Genomic DNA, 22,114 nt, shown 5'->3' on the forward strand with positions numbered 1-22,114 from the left:
TATGCCTCCCAGAACCAATAACAACAAATACTGAAGTACCAATGCAAATACATAATATATGTGCTCTACTGCTTAGTTATGGTCCCTGCCCCAATTATCTGCTACTTTTAGATACTTTTCTGGAAGCACTTGTCTTACCACTTTAGTGACAATTCTATCACTCTCCTCTCCTCTCCTTTTGGGGATCAAGTGATTGCTTTCGAGAGGAATCACTTCCACATTTTAGAGTAAAAGTAATCTTCAACTTACAACCACAATTCAGACCAGAACTTCTATCATTAAGGGATACAGTTGTTAAGTAATTTGTGCCTGATTTTATTATCTTTCTTAACTGCAGTTAATAATGTCAGCATCTCATAAATGGATGCTGCAACAGTCATAAATACATGCCAGTTGCTAAGAGTTCAAAATTTGATTACATGACCCTCAAGGATGCTGCAACAGTTGCAAGTGCAAAGACTGGTCAATGTCACTTTTTTCAATGTTGTCACTTTGAATTGTCGCTAAACGAATGGTCATTAATTCCACATCGAAAGTTGGGAATTGTTATTACATATACCTAGCACAAATATCCTGGCATTAAGCTCAGAATCATTTCCTTTCATGAATAAAGGCATGTTATGAAAGATGAAGAAAGGAGCCATTTATTCCATGCCTTATCCTTCATGGCATATGTGGGTGAGGGGTAGGAGCGTTTAGAAGGACAAATATATTTGAGAAGATAAAACAACGCTCTGGATTAATCAGATGCTTTGAATCCTATTTCTGCTTTAAGCAATGTTTACAAGAATAATGCTATTATTTAGTATTTAACTACTTTTCAATATTTAATACTTAAACAGCAACCTTTTCTGCTCTAGAATCATGGATTCCTGGGATTAATTGCATGGCAGATCCTACCAGAGGCTTGTGGAATTAAATCATCATATAGGTGATTCATGATGATCCATGATCTCTTAGAACCTCCAAGCAACTTGCACCACATCACTTCACCTCACTTCCACATATTCACTTCCACTGTTTTGAACAGACTGCAGCCAAATAGCCACAACAGAACTTAAGTTTCCAAGCCGTATGAGAGCCATGTACTTAATTTTCCCACAATTTGTGAAAGTGGTAAACATATATACTGTGCCTACCTGAAGGTGGCAAGCCCGATGCACAACCTGGGCCTGATGGAAGACATGCAGGCTGACACAAGGCAAGGGCTGTCGTTTTGACATCCAATCCTGCCCTTGGAGGTGGAAAAGAACACGAGCATAGGGCTCATAAGGAGATACTGTGCCTTCAATGGATACAGCACGGATGTCCCAGGTAGTAGAGACACCTGTGAACTGTGAATTATCTGTTGGAACTTCCTGGAAAGAAAAGAGAATCTGAATTCAGGGTAGAATCTCATTAAATAAATCCACGGAAGAATGGAACTTGGCATTGTTTCATTTCTTACACTGGGAATCCTTAGTGTGGTACCCATAGGTAGCTCACTTGTACCTACCATGTTTTTTAAAAATCAAACATATAAACATTAAACTAGTTACAGAACAATGTGGCAACTTCTAGCATCATTCTACTTTACAAGCATGATTCTGGATCCCACGTGGATACTATAAGCATTTTTAGGTAAGAAATACAATAGGTGATTGCATATTTCTGTGTTGTTAAAAGCAAAGTTTATTTTAAAAAGGATAAAATTAAATAGACTAGATCTATATACAGCCCCATTGTACTTTACAGTACACCCTGAGCAATATGTCAGTATAGCCGCCTCGAGTCTATGGAGAGGGGCGGCATACAAATCTAATAAATAATAATAATAATAATAATAATAATAATAATAATAATAATAATAATAACAACAACAACAATAACAATAACAACAACAACAACAACATTAATAATAATAATAATCTCCAGCAAGCTGGGCCTTCATTTTACTGATTTCAGAAGGATGGAAGGGTAAGTCCACCTTGAGCCCTATCTGGATTGAATTCCAGACTCTGGGCAGAATTAGCCTGCAATACTGCCTTCTAATCACTGTGCCACCATTGGGAACATACTATAGCTGTTGATTCCTAACCATGGGGACATCAAAAAATTATATTATGAAATCACATAAGCCCCACTAAATGTATACTTTTGTTGTAAATCACATTTTGACACACACACCCCTTCTTGCCTCTCCCCCTTCCTGTTGGGGAAACCCTGAGAGAAAGTGTAACAAAACACAAAGTCACCAGTTTGGGAAACACAATAGACATTTTATATCAGTTTCCATGATATATTCTTAAAGTTCCAAATATGACTTAAGGATTGTGATTTCCATTTTACATTGAAGCATCTTGGTAAGCAATTAAGGCAAATTTACCTGCTGGGCAGTGAAAGGAATGTAGGTAGCCTGGATACTGGGCTTTCCTGCAAGTCGACGATGAAGGAAGAGGAATGTCTCAGAGTGAGAGCTGAAGGAAGCATTTCCTGGTGAGTAACGATCAACACGCTGAAGACGAAAATACTCGGAGCCATTGAGTACTTTTAATTCAGCTGGCAAATACACAGTGTCAGGAGGATCAGATTCACAATCCGCTGCAAAAAGAAGAACTATGCCCATCAACATCAGACATGTAATTTCCTCACTCCATAGACCCCATTCCCACTCTTGATCCTTCTATGATCTTCTATGTTCAGAGCACTTTCAAACAACAAAATAGGGCTTCAAGAATAGGACTACTATACCTTGCTTCAGTAATTTGACAAAGAAATATACGGACCACTCTGTTTTTTGCAATTTAGTACAGATGTTTTTTTCAGTCCAAATACTATACAGTACTCCTCTGCAAACAAACAACCATCTAAAGGTGTAGACTGATCCCTCATCATGAAAATCTATTTATATGGTTGTTCACAGTCAACACTGAGTCAGTGACACGTAATAAGTCAATGAAATTAATCCCATATAATGGTGACCTTATCAGACTAAATTGTCAGGGTGACCAACAAGTGTTTTATACAGGGGTCGACAAAGTTGTTCAGAATCTAGGAGCCAGCCAAAAAATTTAGGAGCCAGAATTTTTTTTAAGCAAACTTGGTTTTTTGCCGAGTCTCCACCTGACATCGCTTTCACCCCCAAACTTCTCCTCTTTTTCCATCCCTGTCTCTCTCCCCCCCTTATGTGTGTGTATGTATACACACTCCAACCATTTCCAAAACCAGTTGAGGGCTGGGTTTTTTTTCTCTTTTATCCTTTTCAAAAACAGGTGTGGGCTGGGGGGGGGGGGGGTTCTTATTATTTGGATGCTTTTTACCATATGCTTCAAGAATCACCTCTCTCTCTCTCTCTTTTGTTTCTCTCTCCTCTCATTCTCTGCCTCAATCATTTTATCATTTCTCCTTTTTTCTCCCCTTTTTGTTCTCATTTCTCTCACTCTCCTTTCCTCTCCCTATCTGTCTTGCTTTCTCTCTCTCTTGCTATCTTTTTCTCTCTCTTGTTCTCTTATTTTCTCTCTCTCTCTCTTGTTCTTTCTCTCTCTCATGCTTTCTCTCTCTTGTTCTTTCTCTCTCTGTTGCTCTCTCTCTTATTTTCTCTCTCTCTCTCTCTTTCCTTTCTCTCATTCCCTCTTTCTCTCTATCCTTTCTATCTCTCACTCTTTCCTTCTCTCCCTCCCTTTCTCTCTCTTTCCATTCCCTCTTTCTCTCTATCCTTTCTATCTCTCACTCTTTCCTTCTCCCCCTCTCTTTCTCTCTCTTTCCTTTCTCTCATTCCCTTTCTCTCTATCCTTTCTATCTCTCACTTTTTCTTTCTCTCCCTCCCTTTCTCTCTCTTTCCTTTCTCTCATTCCATCTTTGTCTCCTGGGGCTGACTGCGCCTGCCCTGCACCCCCCACCGTGGAGGGAAAGCATTTGGCATCGGCACCGCCAAACCCCTCCCCCTCCACAAGCAGCAAAAGCCTCTGCGACTGAGCCGGAAGGCAAACGGTGCACCCCGCCGCTTAGGCTTTTGCTGCTCCTGGGGGGGGGAGGATTTTCTCCTCCCCACCCCCCCGGCAGCCAAACGTCGCTGGTGCAGGAAAGCAGCGTGTTAAAAGGCGCGCTGCTTTCACGGAAAACAAACCCGGCTTTCCTGGCAACGGAGGATGACAAGCAGGAAGAAGCGGGGTGGAGCAACGCCAGGCTCAAGCAGGCAGCTTCCGCGCGTTTCTTTCAGCGGAAGAGGAGGAGAGGGAGCAGATCGGGTGGGCGGGGGCAGCGCCTTCTACTGCCGGCGCCTCCCCGCCCCCGCCCCCCCCCAGGCAGGCAGGGGAATGGGAACTGCGCGCCCATGGAAAAGGGCACGCAGGGGGGTATTTTGGGGTGTGCGGGTAGCGGCGGCGGGCAATAGCCGGGGGGCGGCTTCTGCAAGTGGGAGCTCCAGGGCTGAAGCCTCAGCCCTGGAGCTCCCACTTGCAGGAGCCACCTCGCGGCACACCGGTTGAAAAACACTGCTGTATACACATACAGTACAGCAGGCAACATTTTCTAGGCGCCAGACCACCTTTTCTAGGCGCCACTGGCGACCAGGCGCCTGGGTTTGTCGAACCTTGGTTTTATATATATGCCATACATGTAACCTCTATAATCAGAGACATTCAACTCTTGATGTAGAGTGTGGCCCTCAGCGTGATCTCAATCTTGGAGACAAGAGTTACATTTTTAATGGACAGCCACTTCTACTTCACAATCAATCTGAGCAGAACGTCTATTAAATATAAGCCCAGATTTTCTGCCTAGCGATCAATTCTTATAAGTAAATGGTTGCATCCATTACACTGTGCTTATATATCCAGAATGATAGATTAGATTAAATAGATAGATAGATAGATAGACAGACAGACAGACAGACAGACAGACAGACAGACAGACAGACAGACAGGTGCAGAAGTCTCAGATAACCTGGACTTAATTTAATAGCACACCGTTTCCCCAAAAATAAGACACCTCCTGATAATAAGCCCAATCGGACTTTTGAGTGCATTGCAATAAGGCCAAGCATTTATTTCAGGTTCCAAAAAATATAAGACAGGGTATATACAGTATATATATATACTCAGTACAATGAAAACGGAAAGACTCTGAACCATTGAGTACTTTTAATTCAGTTGATGAATCTGACAAATGACTGATGACTTTTCCTATTGGTCTAATTCAGTACCATGGAGAGTACAATGCTGTAACTGTACTGTGTCATCACCATCATCATGTTTTGCTATTGATGATCTTTATATTAGAATTTATATCATGTGTAGCGTTTTAATGGCTTTATGATTTTAAAAAAACCCTAGATAATATTTCAGTATATTTAAAAATGGTTTATCCATTCTTTGGATTCTGCTAACAATGAAAAATAGGTTATATGTTTGTGAATATATTTTCTTATTAAATTAATAAGAAAAAAATGAATGAATGAATGAATGAAATGTATTTTAAGATAATCATTCTATTTATTGCCTTTATATCTCAAACTTTCACAAAAGCAAAGTTTATTGGGAGCAGTCTTATGTTTACTTTTTCTTGAGCTTTTTTCATAGGTCTGTGTTTTGAAATTCCCTTAAATTTTTCACTAACTCCTAAGAATTGTATTATTTTGATTAATTAAACAAAAGGACTTTCCTTCTCAATATTGAAATTGGTAAACTATAACTTTTAAAATTTTATATAAACTTGTGTCTTGAGTTCAATTTGACATTTCTCAATTAAGTGTACATTATTCAGGGAGTAAATCCTAATGAATTTAGTTTAATCTACTTCAGAGAAAGTATCCTTGGGGTTGTACTGTGCAGTGCAGCTATTTGGAATTGCACTAGAACAAGAGTCTGTAGCATGGATTTTTTTTGTGGAAATGGTTTGAAGATTACTGTGATCAGTTTATTGGAGGCACATTGAATGTATGAAATGATAGCACTACACATGCAGGTTTTCTAAAACAAAAATTACTGTTGACAATCAGAAATTCAAGGTAACTGACATGGAGATTTCCTTTCATTTTACAGTGGTACCTCGAGATACGAGTTTAATTCGTTCCGGACCTGGGCTCTTAAGTCGAGCAGCTCTTATCTCGAACGACTTTTCCCCATAGGAATTAATGTAAATAATTTTAATTGGTTCCAGCCCTCAAAAAACTCACAAAGTTAGTCTAAATTATGCAGAAAGACATGTTTTTAATGAAGAAATGTACATGTACATATAAATGAATAATGAAGTTTCTTTCACTTAACTTGTAAACTTTCTTAAACTTTTAAATTTACATATGTTCAACTTCTCTGCCACCCAATCCTGTAGGACAGAGGTCCCCAACCCTTTTTGCACCAGGGACCGGCTTTAAGCGATCAAGAGAGGAATGGGTGAATGAATGGACGGAGGGTGGGAAGGAAGGAAGGAAAGAGGGAAGGGACAGGAACAGAGGAAGGAAGCAAGGAAACTTATGAAAGGGGAGAGTAAGAGAGGAATGAGTGAAGGGAGGGAGGGAGGGAAGAAGGTGGGAAGGAGAAAGAAAAGAAGAAATAGAGGAAGGGAAGGTAAAAGAGAGAAAGAAAAAGAGCAAGAAAGAAAGTGCAAGCACCCCCCCCGAGCCCCCCAGGCCGGCTGCAACCTTTTAAAACACGCGCGCCGCTTCGCAGCTGTCTCCTGAAGCCGAACGCGGAAGTTAGCGTTTGGCTTCAGGAGACAGCTCCTTGGCGCTTGTATCTCGAATTTGGGCTTGTAAGTAGAACAAAAATATCTCTCCCCTCCCAGCTCTTATCTCGAGTTGCTCTTAAGTAGAGCAGCTCTTATGTCGGGGTTCCACTGTATTTAAAAAAAAAAAAATCCTGCAAATTATGTTGTGTAGACAGAGAATGACTGGCTCAAAGTCACCCAGTAACTTTACATGGCTAAGATTAGAAGGCAACCTTGGTTTTACCAATCTTTGCACAATTCTAGCCCTTTGATCACACTGTTAGATGTCTTGTACATATTCCACTTACAAGTGAAAGTAGGTTATAAAATAAAACATACTTCCTATGCTCTTGTGACATTCTGATTGAACTGAGGCCAGATTAAGTCACACGTGGATAAGGCCTGGTGAACTAAATGAAATTTAGGTCAATGGGCTAATTTAACTCTGACTGATTTCAATGAGTTCCATCTAAGCATGGCCAAATCTGAATCCAACAAGGGAACTACTCCTGAATTGTGCTACTAGCTATTTTAAATCCTTAGTTCTTTTACAATGGTATGCTATTTTGTCAAAAATTGCCTATGGGGAAGTCAAAATGTTTTCAGAATGAAGGGTTTTAAAAGATTAAGCAACCCAATAGTACAAGAAAAATCAAATCCTGCTCTAAGATAGAGTTATTTGCACTACCTAGGGCCAACAAATCTGCCTTTGTGATGCACAGAAAAGCACAGTACAAACACCCTGTCTCTATTTCAGGTGTTTGCATTTTTCTTTCCCCCCTTCCTATTATAAATTCAATTCTCATCCTTCTTAGAAGTCTCTGGACAACCACAGCTTGATAAAAAGTAAATGCAGGCAACATTTGATGAGGGAAAGGGATGAAAGCGGAATAGATGAGGAACAGCAAGGCGGTATATTTCCAAACTATCCTTTGCAGTTCCCTGATTTTAAATGCTGTTCTGTAAGAGACAGATGCGTGAACCTGTTGGGAACCTGTGGTGAGAAAGAAATCTTTGAAACAGCCAGGACCCAACTATGCCCAGTAGCACAGAGGCTGGACTACAGCCAACTAAAGCAGTATTATAAAAGGCTGGGAAAACACAGATGAAGAACTGCCCTTTTGCAATATTTTGAGTAATTCTGGGACCCAGTATACTTTTGAGGCGAAGTGGGAATGTCTGAAAAGTGAAGTAAGGAGAGATGCTCTATTGCAGAAATTTTATTTTATTACTTAAATAATAAAAACTATTCTGGCAATTTAGATTTCAAAAAGGCAGGGGATCTTGACCACCATAATTGATTTAATATTTCAGTCCATCGCTCATTCAGGAAAACTGAAGAGGTCTGTCTACAGTACTCTCAAGCCTTAATGTATTGTTGACAAATGCTTATAAACAGAGATCTAGTTAGGAAAGCTAGGGATATACACTGTTGAAAAAAATAAATGGAACACTTAAACAACACAATATAACTCCAAGTAAATCAAACTTCTGTGAAATCAAACTGTCCACTTAGGAAGTGCACGTTCACCTTTGTACAGAACAGAGTATTCAATGAGAATACAGTATTTCATTCATTCAGATCTAGGATGTGTTCCTTGAGTGTTCCCTTTATTTTTTTCAGCAGTATATAAACACCTCACATGGGTCCTCCAGAATATGGTACAGCCAGGGGGTAGACAATTGTGTCAATATTGCAGGCATGACCAGGCAGTCTAGGCTCTGTCTCACTTCATACGTGCATGGGATACCCAAAGGTGCTTTTTAAAAGGCAACTAGACTTTGTTTCTCATCCAAAATACTTCTTCAGTTTTAATGGAATGGTTGAGGATGGAAAGATTTATTGCACGAAGTATAAATCCTTCCATCCTCAACCATTCCATCAGAACTGAAGAAGTTTCTTGGATGAGAAGCAAAACGTCTTTAAGGAAAAACAAAGTTCAGTTGCCTTTAGAAAAAGCACCTTCGGGACAACCATGACCTGGATGACTGAGAATCTCCATAGACAATGTGTTGGATACATGTTAAAAGGGAACAGGACTTCAATTGTCTGGTCAGGTCCTCCATTTTAACCATCCTTTAGATCAGTGTTTCCCAACCTTGGCAACTCAGATATCTGGACTTCAGTTCCCAGAATTCCCCAGCCAGCATTTGCTGGCTGTGGAATTCTGGTAGTTGAAGTCCAAATACAGTGGTACCTCGAGATACGAGTTTAATTCGTTCCGGACCTGGGCTCTTAAGTCGAGCAGCTCTTATCTCGAACGACTTTTCCCCATAGGAATTAATGTAAATAATTTTAATTGGTTCCAGCCCTCAAAAAACTCACAAAGTTAGTCTAAATTATGCAGAAAGACATGTTTTTAATGAAGAAATGTACATGTACATATAAATGAATAATGAAGTTTCTTTCACTTAACTTGTAAACTTTCTTAAACTTTTAAATTTACATATGTTCAACTTCTCTGCCACCCAATCCTGTAGGACAGAGGTCCCCAACCCTTTTTGCACCAGGGACCGGCTTTAAGCGATCAAGAGAGGAATGGGTGAATGAATGGACGGAGGGTGGGAAGGAAGGAAGGAAAGAGGGAAGGGACAGGAACAGAGGAAGGAAGGAAGGAAACTTATGAAAGGGGAGAGTAAGAGAGGAATGAGTGAAGGGAGGGAGGGAGGGAAGAAGGTGGGAAGGAGAAAGAAAAGAAGAAATAGAGGAAGGGAAGGTAAAAGAGAGAAAGAAAAAGAGCAAGAAAGAAAGAAAGAAAGAAAGAAAGAAAGGGGGAAGGGACAGGAACAGAGGAAGGAAGCAAGGAAACTTATGAAAGGGGAGAGTAAGAGAGGAATGAGTGAAGGGAGGGAGGGAGGGAAGAAGGTGGGAAGGAGAAAGAAAAGAAGAAATAGAGGAAGGGAAGGTAAAAGAGAGAAAGAAAAAGAGCAAGAAAGAAAGCTGCAAGCACCCCCCCCCGAGCCCCCCAGGCCGGCTGCAACCTTTTAAAACATGCGCACCGCTTCGCAGCTGTCTCCTGAAGCCGAACGCGGAAGTTAGCGTTTGGCTTCAGGAGACAGCTCCTTGGCGCTTGTATCTCGAATTTGGGCTTGTAAGTAGAACAAAAATATCTCTCCCCTCCCAGCTCTTATCTCGAGTTGCTCTTAAGTAGAGCAGCTCTTATGTCGGGGTTCCACTGTATCTTCAAGTTGCCAAGGTTGGGAAACACTGCTTTAGATAACCCTGAATACAGCAGCAATTATATCTTGAGATTTAAAGAAAGGGTTCCTGTTATCCATGAATATTCTGTATGACATAAGAGCAGAGTAACAGAACAACAGAATTAGAAGATATCTAATCCCTGCTCAATCAGAAGACCCTATAACAGTGATGCTGAACCTTTTTTGGTCTGCATGCTAAATGGAGGTGTGTGCTTGTGCTAGCACATGCGCACAGGCCTCACTGAAGCCTATGATGGGGGAAAAACTGCCAAATGGGCAAACAGGAAATTCGGAAAAACGGACTTCCGGTTTGCACTTGGGGCTGTTTTTTGCACTCCGGGGCTTCAGTAGGATTGTTGGCAATGTCCTATAAAGCCCTACATGGCATGGGGCCAGGCTACTTACGGGACCGCCTTCTGCCTCATAAATCCCTGCAGCCGGTTAGGTCCCACAGAGTTGGCCTTCTCCAGGTCCTGTGAACCAGAAATGTCATTTTATGGGGCCTAGGGGAAGAGCCTTCTCTGTAGGGGCTCCGGCCCCCTGGAACCAGCTCCTCCCAGAGATTCGTACTGCCCCCACCCTCCTTGCCTTCCGCAAGAGTCTTAAGACCCATCTATGTCACCAGGCTTAGGGGCAATTAGACCTTGCCCCTCTGACCAATAAATATGATGTATGGTGTGATTGGGTTGGATTGTCTGACTAAGTGTTATACTGTATAGGGTTTTTAGTTGTACTTTTAAAATATATTAGATTTGTTCTACATGCTTTGTTTTATACTTATTCTGTGAGTCACCCCGAGTTTTTGGAGAGGGGCGGCATACAAATCTAATAAATTGAATTGAATTGAAATTTCCCTGAAGCTTCCGGAGGACAAAATGACCTTTCCCAAGGCCGAAAATCAGCTGGTTAGCACGCGCATGTATACTGCAGCTGACATAGGGCAATGCCATGCTTGCCCTCCGATATGGCTCCGCGTGCCATCTGTGGCACATGTGCCATAGGTTCACCATCACGGCCTTATACCATGTAAAAACTCCAGTTATGATGCATCCACAACTTCTGAAGGCAAGCTCTTCTACAGGTTAATTGTTCTCTCTGTGAAGAAATTTCTCCTTAGATCTAAGTTTGATCTCCTTTTGATAAGTTTTCATCCATTGTTTTTTGTCCTGCCTGCAAATGCTTTGGAAAATAGGTTGACTCCTTCTACCTTGTGGCAGCCTCTGAGATATTGAAAGACTGCTGTCGTGTAATCTGTAGTCTTTCTCTTTATTAGACTAAAACAAGTTATTGCAACTCTTTTTCATATCTTTTAGCCTCCAGTTCCCTAATCATCTTTGTTGCTCTCCTCTGAACTCTTTCTAGAGTCTCAACATCTTTTATATATTGTGGCGACCAAAATAGTGTGGTTTTACCAAGACATTATAAAGCAATACTATCACTTCACAGGATATACCGTGTTTCCCCGAAAGTAAGACAGTGTCTTACTTTCTTTTTACCCCCAAAAGCCCCACTACGTCTTACTTTCGGGGTATGTCTTACATTGGAAAAAAATTGAAAGGGTCGCGTTCCTGAAGGCATCTCCCCAGAGTCCAGAAGGGCAGCCGCGGGACAAGAGCCTCGTGAGCCTTTTTCCAAGTTCAACCTCAGGGCTCCAAGCGGCGTGCACGCGTGGAGCCGCAGACGCGTGTCGGGGAAGCATGTGTCTGGAGGGGAGGAGCCGCTCTGCGCAGTTGGGCAGCCCCACCTGCCTGCTGGAAAGGAGGCGGGCGAAGGAGGGTGCAGCTCCGGCTGCTCGCCTCGGAGCCGGTCGGCCTCGATGGCCGCTTGCAGCCGAGCCTTGGCAGGACTTGGTTGCTGGGACGAGCGCCTTCGCTGCAAGCCGCCGCCCACTCGGCTCGCTTCAGACCAGCGCCGTCCTTCGCTTTGCCAAGCCGGGGAAGAGGCGGTGGCGCCGCGGCGAGGCGAAGGCGAGGGGCGCGCGGGGAGCTTGGAAGCGACGTCATCGGGCTCCCCCCCGGCAATACCCCCGTGTTTCCCTGAAAGTAAGACATATGTCTTACTTTCAGGGTACGGCTTATATTAGCCGACCCCCCTGAAACCCCCGATACGTCTTACAATCAGGGGTGTCTTACTATCGGGGAAACAGGGTAGGTCCATTCCCTTTGTTAGTGCAGCCTAAGTCTTCATTGGCTTTTTTTCTGTGATACTTTGCTGGCTCATATTTTAGTTGTCCATTAGGACTCCTCAATCCCTCTCCCAGAACAGAATAGAGCACTCTCCCCAAACAGAGCACTATGGCTTAACAGCTGGTTTACAAAAGGGAAACACCAATTTCAACTTTGCCCTTTACACTTTCATACCTCCACCTCCTTCTCTATCTCTAAAATCTTCAGTTAGTTTTCCATGGAAATTATTAGCATCTCCCATCCACCCACCCTTTTTTGTAACCCGCAGAATTTCCCCAAAATTGTCATGCTGAATTTTGTTAGCAAGTGGAGGTATGGTCTCTCACTTTGTTCCAAACAAAATGACTGTCAGTGAAGTTTTAAGCTTATGTTTAGGTTTAATGCAGCAAGAATAGCTTACATACAAAATTTAACTCCTGAAAAAAAGGCATTCCCATAAGAAATTTTGTTGTGCCCAATTTGATGATGGCCTTTCGGCATTATTTTGGCCACAAAAGACTATCAAGATTATCTTTAGCTCATCAATAAGTGCTGCACTAATGGATATAGGGAAAGGTCTCCTAAATGTCCTCTTTAAAAACAAAACAAAGCAAAATTCTGAAGACACAGTTGATCCTGTTTAGTTTAAAAAAAATATTGATAGGTTTTTATTCTGCTTTTTCTTTTTCTTTTAATTTGAATTATTTCAACAATTTTTTCATTCAAATTCTCTGCCTTCGATGAATGCTTTGCAATCATCTAAATTGCTTTGAGAAGACAAGATTGGTTATTTTAAACAAATAGAAAGTTGACTCTGATTCATCTCTAACTAATTGATGGTAAAGACAAAAATAAAAGAAAACCACTGTAGTGCTCAGTTTGTGTCATCTTGAACTATGTTTTACTTTGTAGGCTGCATAATAAAAAGTGTCAGTCAAAATATGATTGTTGATCAGGTTAAGGACTTTCTGCAGGTAACTCTGCCAGAGTAAATTCTGTTTTATCAACAATCACTAGCTGTCTCTAGATTAGATTTAGATTAGATTTATTGGATTTATATGCCGCCATCTCGGCAGACTTGGGGCGGCTCACAACAATGGTAAAAAACAGTACATAGTAACAAATCTAATATTTAGCAATCTAAATTACAGTTTTAGGTTAAAAAGTCCAAAAAAGAAAAAAGAAAAGAAACCCCAATATATAAAAAACAAGCACACAATCGAATCATACATAAAAACTCTACTTAAAACTCCCAGATCTGAGCAGGTAAACCTAAGAGTTTGACATTTGATAACAATGAGTTTATCAAATGATCTCCAAATGTTTGCAGTCCAAAGCTACTAGCCCTGGCTTTGCTGACTATCTGCTTGATAATCCCGTTCTCCTCCTTTTCCGATGAACACTTTAGTTTCATTTGGCTTTTCTGTTCAAAGCAGCCATTTTATTTCTTCAGGATGCGCAAAGGATTAATAGGAGTTTCTTGGAGGGTTTCTATTCCCTCCCCTCAATTATTTGGAACAGTAATATTCAACTAGACTTGAGTTTTGGCATGATTCCAGCTTCCAACAATGTTTGAACTGATAAGGACGTTGTTTTAATTAACTGAAATCTAATGAAGTACTCTGCGAATTACAGTTCTGGCAAAAGATAGCATTTTCCTAGCAGTGAAACAGCCACATGTAGAGAATACGTATATATGAGGTACTGTAGATGGTTTATGGAAAAATATTGTTATCCATTTTATTTGGTTGTCTGGATTTTGAGAGAGGCAAAAAGTTTAGGAATCCCTGATCCCTATGGAACCAACTGCCTCCAGAGGTTCGTACCCTCCCTATCTTACCAGCCTTCCACAAAGCTGTAAAGACCTGACTGTTCCCGTTGATGATTGAGACATCTGGCCATGACTGATGAATGACTGAGAGAGTACTGTATACGTGCTTTAAATGATGTTTTACTAATGAATGTTTATACTGTTTTAGGAATTGTTTTATACAGTTTAGAATGTTTTATACTGTTTTAGAAATTGTTTTTATTTGTTGGAAAGCCGCCCCGAGTCCTTCGGGAATTGGATGGCATATAAATATAATTAATAAACAAATAATAAATAAATAAATCTAGTGGTGTCCAGAATTTTGAAGCTCAGATATCATAAGCCAAATAAAACCTGGATCCTATCTAATGGTCAAGTCATTCTGGGCTGCTGCCTGGGCAGGGGATAGTTATTATTATTATTTATTATTATTTATTAGATTTGTATGCTGCCCCTCTCCGAAGACTCGGGGCAGCTCACAATATAACAATAATACAATACATTACAAATCTAATATTAAAATTTAAAAAGTCAATTAAAAAAACATTAATATAAAATAATCAATATCATAAAATCACAACTACGCACTCGTACACACTCAACCCAATTAATCATACTACAGAGGTCAGAGAAACAACGAAGGGGGGAGATGATCATCCCCACGCCTGGCGACAAAGGTGAGTCTTCAGCATTGTACGGAAGGCGAGGAGGGTGGGGGCTGTTCGAATCTCTGGAGGGAGTTGATTCCAGAGGGCCGGGGCCATCACAGAGAAGGCTCTTTCTCTGGGCCCCACCAACCGACATTGTTTAGTCGATGGGACCTGGAGAAGGCCAACTCTGTGGGACCAAATCGGCTGCTGGGATTCGTGCGGCAGAAGGCGGTCTCGTAGGTATTCTGGTCCGATGCCATGTAGGGCTTTACAGGTCATTACCAACACTTTGAATTGTGACCGGAAATTGATCGGCAGCCAGTGCAGGCCGCGGAGTGTTGATGAAACATAGGCATACCTAGGGAAGCCCATGATTGCTCTCGCGGCCGCATTCTGCAGTTACAAAGTGATTAATATTTGCAGAACAACATGATCCTCGCCATCCCGAAGTCCCAAGCATGCTGGTAATTTGCGGAGTTGAAATCTAATGCTTCTATCCAATTCTAATCGTTGGAGTGTGGTGTGCTTGACCTATTTAATTACAATTTGGCCATAGATTATGTGAGAATAACTAGTTTTGCTGCACTACCTTCTCTTCAGCAATCTGTAGCTTGCTGGGCTTCCAATGCTTCCATTACATACAATGAGAAGACATTAGGAAGACATTCTAAAACAGAGCTTTTGTGGAGTGTTGCAGCTATCACCACTAAGGGATAATCTTTCTCTTGAAAAAAAGATAGAAAAATTATTCTTCCTCTGGAGATAATAATTTAGCCCAATTCTCTATCCACAAATTCATCAGATAATTTCAAAAGGCAATTGGTATTCAACTGTACCCCAAATATCATTTTCTAGGAAGCCAAATTGCTCTGCCAAAATTGTACTTCTTTATCACTGATGCTTCTTTTCTTTTCCAAAAATACACAAGATTTTTCTAATTCATTCCCAAAATACAACTATAAAGTAGGGTCATGTGAAAGATAATTCTCTGCCTAATAGAATACTGAGCTCCATGATTGGGTGGAGATGTGTATCAGACCTTCCCTGCTTAAAATCCAGCATCCCACTTGGTCTTTCACTGTAAGAACGAAAATACAACATCCTTCAAGGGTCATATTGCAACACTAACTGCAGGCATGAACGTATTAGCAGAATCCAGGATTTGAGAATTGAAGTGGGCAAAACAAAGAAGGATTCACTGCTTCACTGAACAACACTCTCTTGCAAATTCAACAATTAATCAGTGGAACTGGTTGCCTTCAGAAATTGTGGGTGCTTCTCCCCTGAAGATTTTAAAGAAGTGTGAGAGGAGGAAAACTGGGGTGTGATTATATGTGTCTCAAAAGGATAGTAGGCCCTAAAATTTACATGAGCCAAATTTTTAGACAGAAAGATTGCAAAGTGTATCAGAACTATTTGTAATTCTGTTGCTCTGAAATGTGATTTTGCAAAGTATGTAGTTTTGAGATGTATTTGAAATTGGAACATTGAAACTATAAGAAATAGGGAACTGAAATTAGACAAAGGATAGAGGTTTGAGATGTACACAGGTATATGTGGAGATTGTCTGTCACTAAGACAGAACAAGGAAGTAAATTGTGAAGTGCATGCAGAAAAGTATAAAGAGGATGTCTTGGGGTGAGTTCAGGGCCTCTGGCAGTAGCTACTCCTTGCTTGATTCAGCTATGTCAATGGATTTCTTTGCAAAGGTTTATTGATATAAGTTGTGTTGTGATGGCTGTTCATGTTCCAAATTGCTCATGAAATAAACCTCTGAATCTCAAAGTAAGATTTTTTGTTTCTGGTTTGTCTGTGTTCCTTTTTTTTGGGAATATTTTTATAACAGAAGAGATTAGACAACAGTTTCTTTGAAATGGTATAGGATCTCCTGCTTGAGCAGAGGGTTGGACTAGAAGACTTCAAGGATCCCTTTCAACTCTGTTATTATTCTATGTGTGTGAATAACAAAATTATAAAACTAAATGGCATACAAAATAAATGTGGTATTATTATATACTCCATCATATAAAGTCTACTGCCTTTTTCAATGTCACTTCTTGGATAGCACCAAACAATGCATAACCATTAGAGTTGTTTTCCATGGACATGAACAATTAAAAGGGGTTTCTTAACAGAAAAAGGGCAAGTTATAATATGTGAAAGATTTATGGCAAACTTCAGATGTGGTACAAGCCCAAGTGCAAAATTGTAGTCCATAAATGAGTTATTCTCATTACACCACATCACTTCCATGTTTAAGTACTTTATGCTATTGATCCACCGCAGCTACTGTCCCTTGAAATGGAAAAGTACAGACCAATACAATGTAGACTTACATTTATTTGGAACTATCTTCCAAACCACTAAATTGATGCTTTTCTATGTTTTCCCAGTTTAGGAGTAGAATAATAGAATCATACTGCTGGAATGAAAATTAGGACTTATTTATTCCTATCCATTGCTTGACAAGAGATCTATAATAGAAGATATAGCTGCACCATCCATGATACTTGATCATTTAGTCTTTTTAAAATGCCTTCCATTGAAGTGATCTTGCCAGATCAAACAGTTTGTTCTACTGCTTAACATTTTATATTTTCAGAAAGGTTTTCCTACAGTCAAAGACTACCTCCCTGCAATTTTCAACTACTTAGGTTCCCTCAGGTCTGAGGAGAAATAAAAATCTCTGCATGACAACCCCTGACATATTCAGAAACTCAGGTAGGCAGGTGTGTGTTAGCATCACCTCAGCTGGACACTAGTGTTAAAATCAGTTAAAAAGCCAACCTGAGAATAAGAGGCTTCTTTCAAGGAACTAAGTATTAGCCTGATTAAAAAGTCATTAAAGCTGAGGTTATCATTGGCGACTACTATAGCCTTGATATCTATGCATTAGCTTTAGATCAGATATGGTGTATGTCTTAATACTAGAGACTGGGCATTGGTGATGCTTGTGGGAATCCCAAGACATTTGGTCAATCCATATTAGAGACAAAATGCCAGATTGCCAAATTATAGCTCATCTGAGGGTTTTGTATTCCTGAATAAAAGCTGACATTCCCTCTCTTCTAGCATCCAGCACTGCTATAAATGTGACATCTTGGCTCAAAAAAAATTAGGAAGAATTTCTTCCCCAATTTTCAAAGGTGAAACATATCCAAACGTTTTTATGCCTTTATTTTCTGAAAACTAGAAATATTAGACTAAATCCTAAACAGCATTTTCAGCTTCCTAAACTGTTGCAGGAGACGTATTCCCCAAAATGGTGTGGCTATTAATATAAATTACATCACTCAATTTTTGACCATAGAAATATCAGGCGTTAAACTGGCTGTCTATATGATCCTATCCCCAATTTCTGCCAGATGAGCAAAGATAAGAAAGAATCCAGATTTCACTGTATAGTATTATATTTAGGTTAATGGCCAGAGGCACAATGGGAAAGTGCTCAGTTCAACAATAAATATCTCTCACACACATGCACACACATAAATCTGTATCAATGGTTATAATGGAACCTCCATCAAACAACATCTTTTGCTATCTCCACCTGCTCCTCTGTCTGATGTGAAGCCAGAGCAGCAAACAAATACACCCCGTCCATCTAGAGAACAATCAGTCCATTAAAAGATACTGAACCCCATGGGCACCGTTTATCAAAGCTCCCTGAGATTCTGTGTTTCAGGATTTCCTTCTGAAGAAGCAGCAGATGGTTGAGAGATACCATGACATCACTCCCTGCCCTGTTAGGTCCCAGAAAGAGGGATGACAGGGAAGGAGCAAGGGACTCCTTACCAATCTGGTTTCTTCCTCCCCTGGGCTGTGACCTCTGACACCTCTCCTCCCTTCTATGCTAATAGATGTTTCTTCATCTATTTTCCCCTCGTCAACTTGACATGGTGATCCAGCCACAGGCTTCCAGTTCATGTTAAGAATGGAGTGTCTCCTTTGCCATAGATTTTGGATCCATCTCTCACAACATGCCTGTTTTCTCTCCTCCTCTGTTGGCCATAAGGGAAAACCTTTCAGGTGTCATCTTACACAACGCAATTTCCTTTGGTGAAATAGCTCTCTGTTTCACAGTCACAGCAAAATCAGGTATTACAGGCAAGTATACCCCTCTCTCCCCACCCTCTTCAAGGTTTCAGGCAACACTAAAACTTTCCTGCTTAGCTTATAAGCTTACGTTTAAGAAAAGAACCAGGAGGATTGATTACTATAAAATGGACCCAATAGCTCTTACCCCCCCAAAATGTCTTTAATTCAAACCACATAGGGTATAAATCTACGGTTTGGAAAATGTGCAGAAATTATGCTGAGAATATTACTGGAAAACATTTCCATATATTTTTAATTTTTCAATATTAGTGAGGCAACTATATTCTGATGTAATCCTGATCGTTGGCATTAAGGGATCCAGGGTGGCTATATATCTTTTGTTTATATGACTTCAGAGAGGGCTCAGAAATCAATTAAGACTGTAGTGAGAATCCAGGAACCATTGCTTGTTTGGCTTTTAGGCTCTTATAACAATTTATACCACAAGAGAACCAAATAAAGGGTAGCAAGTAGCCTCTGTATCTCTCCCATGTGTGAACTTTAATGCTCAATGGTCATGTTAGCCAGGGAAGGTTAATATTGTAGTCCAATACCTCTGTGGGAGGTGTGGCAGGGAAGGAAGGCTGCTTTTGCCCAGAGGGTCTTAATTGCCTTAATTCTTAAAACATAAACATGGGTAACTACTTATCCTCGCTAGAAGAGCTGTAAATATAAATAAGAAGGATCCGGACTGATTGATTTATTTTTCTGGATTGCTTTGAAAAAGAATGCCAGGAGAGAAGTCAGAGAGGAGCAAGTAGGTCCACAACCATCATATTTGAAGAGCTTTTCTAAGCCATCTTTCCTGAGTTTTTCAGCCAGTTGGGAGAATTGGAGGGAGTATTTTCGGGGAGCAGGAATAATAATAACAATAACAATAATAATAATAATAATAATAATAATAATAATAATAATAATAATAATAATAATAATTTATTAGACTTGTATGCTGCCCCTCTCAGGAGGCTATTTCCAAGGAAGGGCGCAGCTGGATTTGCTTTCCTAGGGAATTTTATTTCCCGAGGGAAGCAGAGTCCCTTTCCCTTCTTCGAGACCGGGAGGGGGGAAATATCTCCTCAGGGATTGACCCTGCGCTGCTGGAAGGGGGGGGCGAGGAGGGGGAAGGGAGGAAGGCGTGGACTAACGAAGCTAATTGAATCCTAAGAGCTCCCAAACGGCTCCTTTGCCTTTCAAGGTAAATTTTAAACCCTGCCCTGCTGGTGTGAGGGGATGGGAGGGAGGGAGTTGCATCTCCCAAGCTCTCGACAGCTCTCTGAGGAAAACCCGCCACTGGCAGGTTAAAGAAGGTGGCGGGAACTTGCGTGGGGATTCTAAATCCCGCAGCATCTGGGCATGGACAGATTTTGCGAGAATGGGGGGAGGTCCCATCTGAGGAAAAAACAAACAAACGCCGTGGAGGAGGAAACCTCCGGGCTTTGGCAAAAACAGCCGGAGGGCACCTTTTTTATGGTCTGTGCCTCAGAGTCCGAGAGGGGGAGCCCACGGCGGCGAGCCCCAGATGCTCGGTCTACACACACACACACACACACACACACACACACACACACACACACACACACACACACACACACACACGGGTTTCAGCGTTTCCATGGTGATCACCCGGGAACGCGGGGTAGTTTTCGGAGGGATTCCCTTCCCCAACAAGTCTCGAGAGGTGACCGAGTTCCGAAGACCGGAATTGGCGGATTCCCGTCAGAACAACAGACTTCACTCCTTTGCACACACACAGCCACACACACTTATCCGAACTCAGAGACCTTTCCGGGGAAGGATCGGATTCGTCTCCCTTAAGATTAGGAACCGAGCTGGGGAAGTTAGTTTTTCCAACCAGACCAACAAAACCAGGACTCACCTCGGGGAGCGGTCAGGAAAAGAACCGCCAAGACCAGCCAGAGCCCCGGGGCAGCGCGGCGGGAGCCCATTTCTGCCGGACCCGACCCGCCTCTCTCTCCCTTCCCCCTCAGATGCCCGCTGGCGCCGCTGCAGGACGCAGGTCCATCCCCGCCGGGCCCGAGTTGCCCGGCGCGGCTGCAGAAAACTCGGCTACGGGCAAGCGCCTGGTCGGTGCGCGTCCGCCCCTCGCGCAACGCAGCCCGGCCGGAGAGTTGCCGAAGCTGTAGGTGGTTGCTGCCGCCGCCAGGCTGCTCAGACAATAGAGATAGGCGGGCGGAGGAGGAGGGGAGCGGAGCACATGGGCTCCGCTCCTCTGCCCGGATGCCTGCTGGGTCCTAGAACTCCTCGGTCGACAGCCGAGTTGACCTGAGCGTCCAGCCTTCCCCGGGACGAGGCCGTCGGTTTGGGCAGGAATTGATCGCGGTTGAAGCCAGGAGAGGCCTCGGCAGAAAAGAAGAGAGAAAGTAAAGAAGAGAGCCGGATCTATGAAAAAAAAGCACTTATGATAAAAGAAAAAAAGGAAAGGCACAATGGGAAAGTGCTCAATCCAACAATAAATATCTCTCAAACACATGCACAAACATAAATCCGTATGAATGGTTGTAGTCGGGGGTTTGCCTAACTCTAACCCAGCAGATCTCTCTCTCTCTCTTTCTCTCTCCTCCTAAGCAGGAGCTTGCAAGAATTGAAAGAGGACTTTACTGACAATAATCGTTTCTACCCAAGTGAGGATGCCCTCTGTCACAAAGAATCAGAAGTGACAGAATGACTGAACAACAATAACAACAATGGACCCGAGCTCTCCTTTGCAAAACTGCTTGTGTTCCAAATCGAGTGCAGTGAAATTTGGAAATACCATTTATGGCCAGAGCTCGATGGTACGCCATCAGATCGATGGCCCCCCCGGGCCTGCTGGAAAAGCCAGGTCTTTACAGCTTTCTAGAAGGCCAGTAGGGTGAGGGCAGTCCGGATCTCAGGAGGTAGCTGGTTCCAGTGGGTCGGAGCAACCACAGAGAAGGCCCTCCCCACAGATCCGCCAACCAACAATGTTTAGCTGACGGGACACAAAGACCAATTCTGTGGGCCCTTATCGGTTGCTGGGAACTATGTGGTAGAAGGCAGTCTCAAACATGGATTATGTATTATGAATCTCAATACATCTGGAAGGCATTAAGTTAGATGAGACTGGTCTGTAGCAATTCCTAATAATTCATTGGTTTTATTTCCCTTCTATGATTTCCTTCCTTGTATGCACTTTAATCAGGATCAGAACTTATTGGAGAGTTAACATGCCAGTCCGCAACTGACCCCTATATTACTGGGTTATTGTTGTTCTTTCTTTTGATTTTTTTTACAAAATACGGTATTCGTTTTTTAAAAATTGCATATTTAACAGTGACAATGTTTCAGGTAACATCCTAAATTATGGTTAGTTAAACCAAAGGCAATGGACTGGCTTCATGATAAAACATTATGTTAGTCAAAAAGATCTGGGGGAATTAAAAATGGCTCACTAAAACAACACTAAAAAGTTGGACCATAAGAAAGGCTGAGCGCCAAAGAATTGAGGCCTTTGAACTATGGTGCTG

General features: G+C 41.8%; 1 protein-coding gene across 1 annotated transcript in view; it reads right to left on the minus strand.

Moving 5' to 3' along the window:
• Positions 1-20,790, minus strand: part of TMEM132A (transmembrane protein 132A) — a 32,105-nt gene extending 11,315 nt beyond the window's left edge. Inside the window, exons 1-3 of the mRNA XM_070767404.1 lie at positions 20,485-20,790; positions 2,366-2,580; positions 1,140-1,358 (exon numbers count right to left, since the gene is read on the minus strand). Coding sequence (XP_070623505.1) covers positions 1,140-1,358; positions 2,366-2,580; positions 20,485-20,554 — 504 coding nt within the window. The 5' untranslated portion in view covers positions 20,555-20,790. The remainder of the gene's footprint in view (positions 1-1,139; positions 1,359-2,365; positions 2,581-20,484) is intronic.
• Positions 20,791-22,114: the final 1,324 nt, after the last annotated feature.

This window comes from Erythrolamprus reginae, chromosome 1 (genome assembly GCF_031021105.1).
Source record: "Erythrolamprus reginae isolate rEryReg1 chromosome 1, rEryReg1.hap1, whole genome shotgun sequence".
NCBI classification, from domain to species: Eukaryota; Metazoa; Chordata; class Lepidosauria; order Squamata; family Dipsadidae; genus Erythrolamprus; species Erythrolamprus reginae.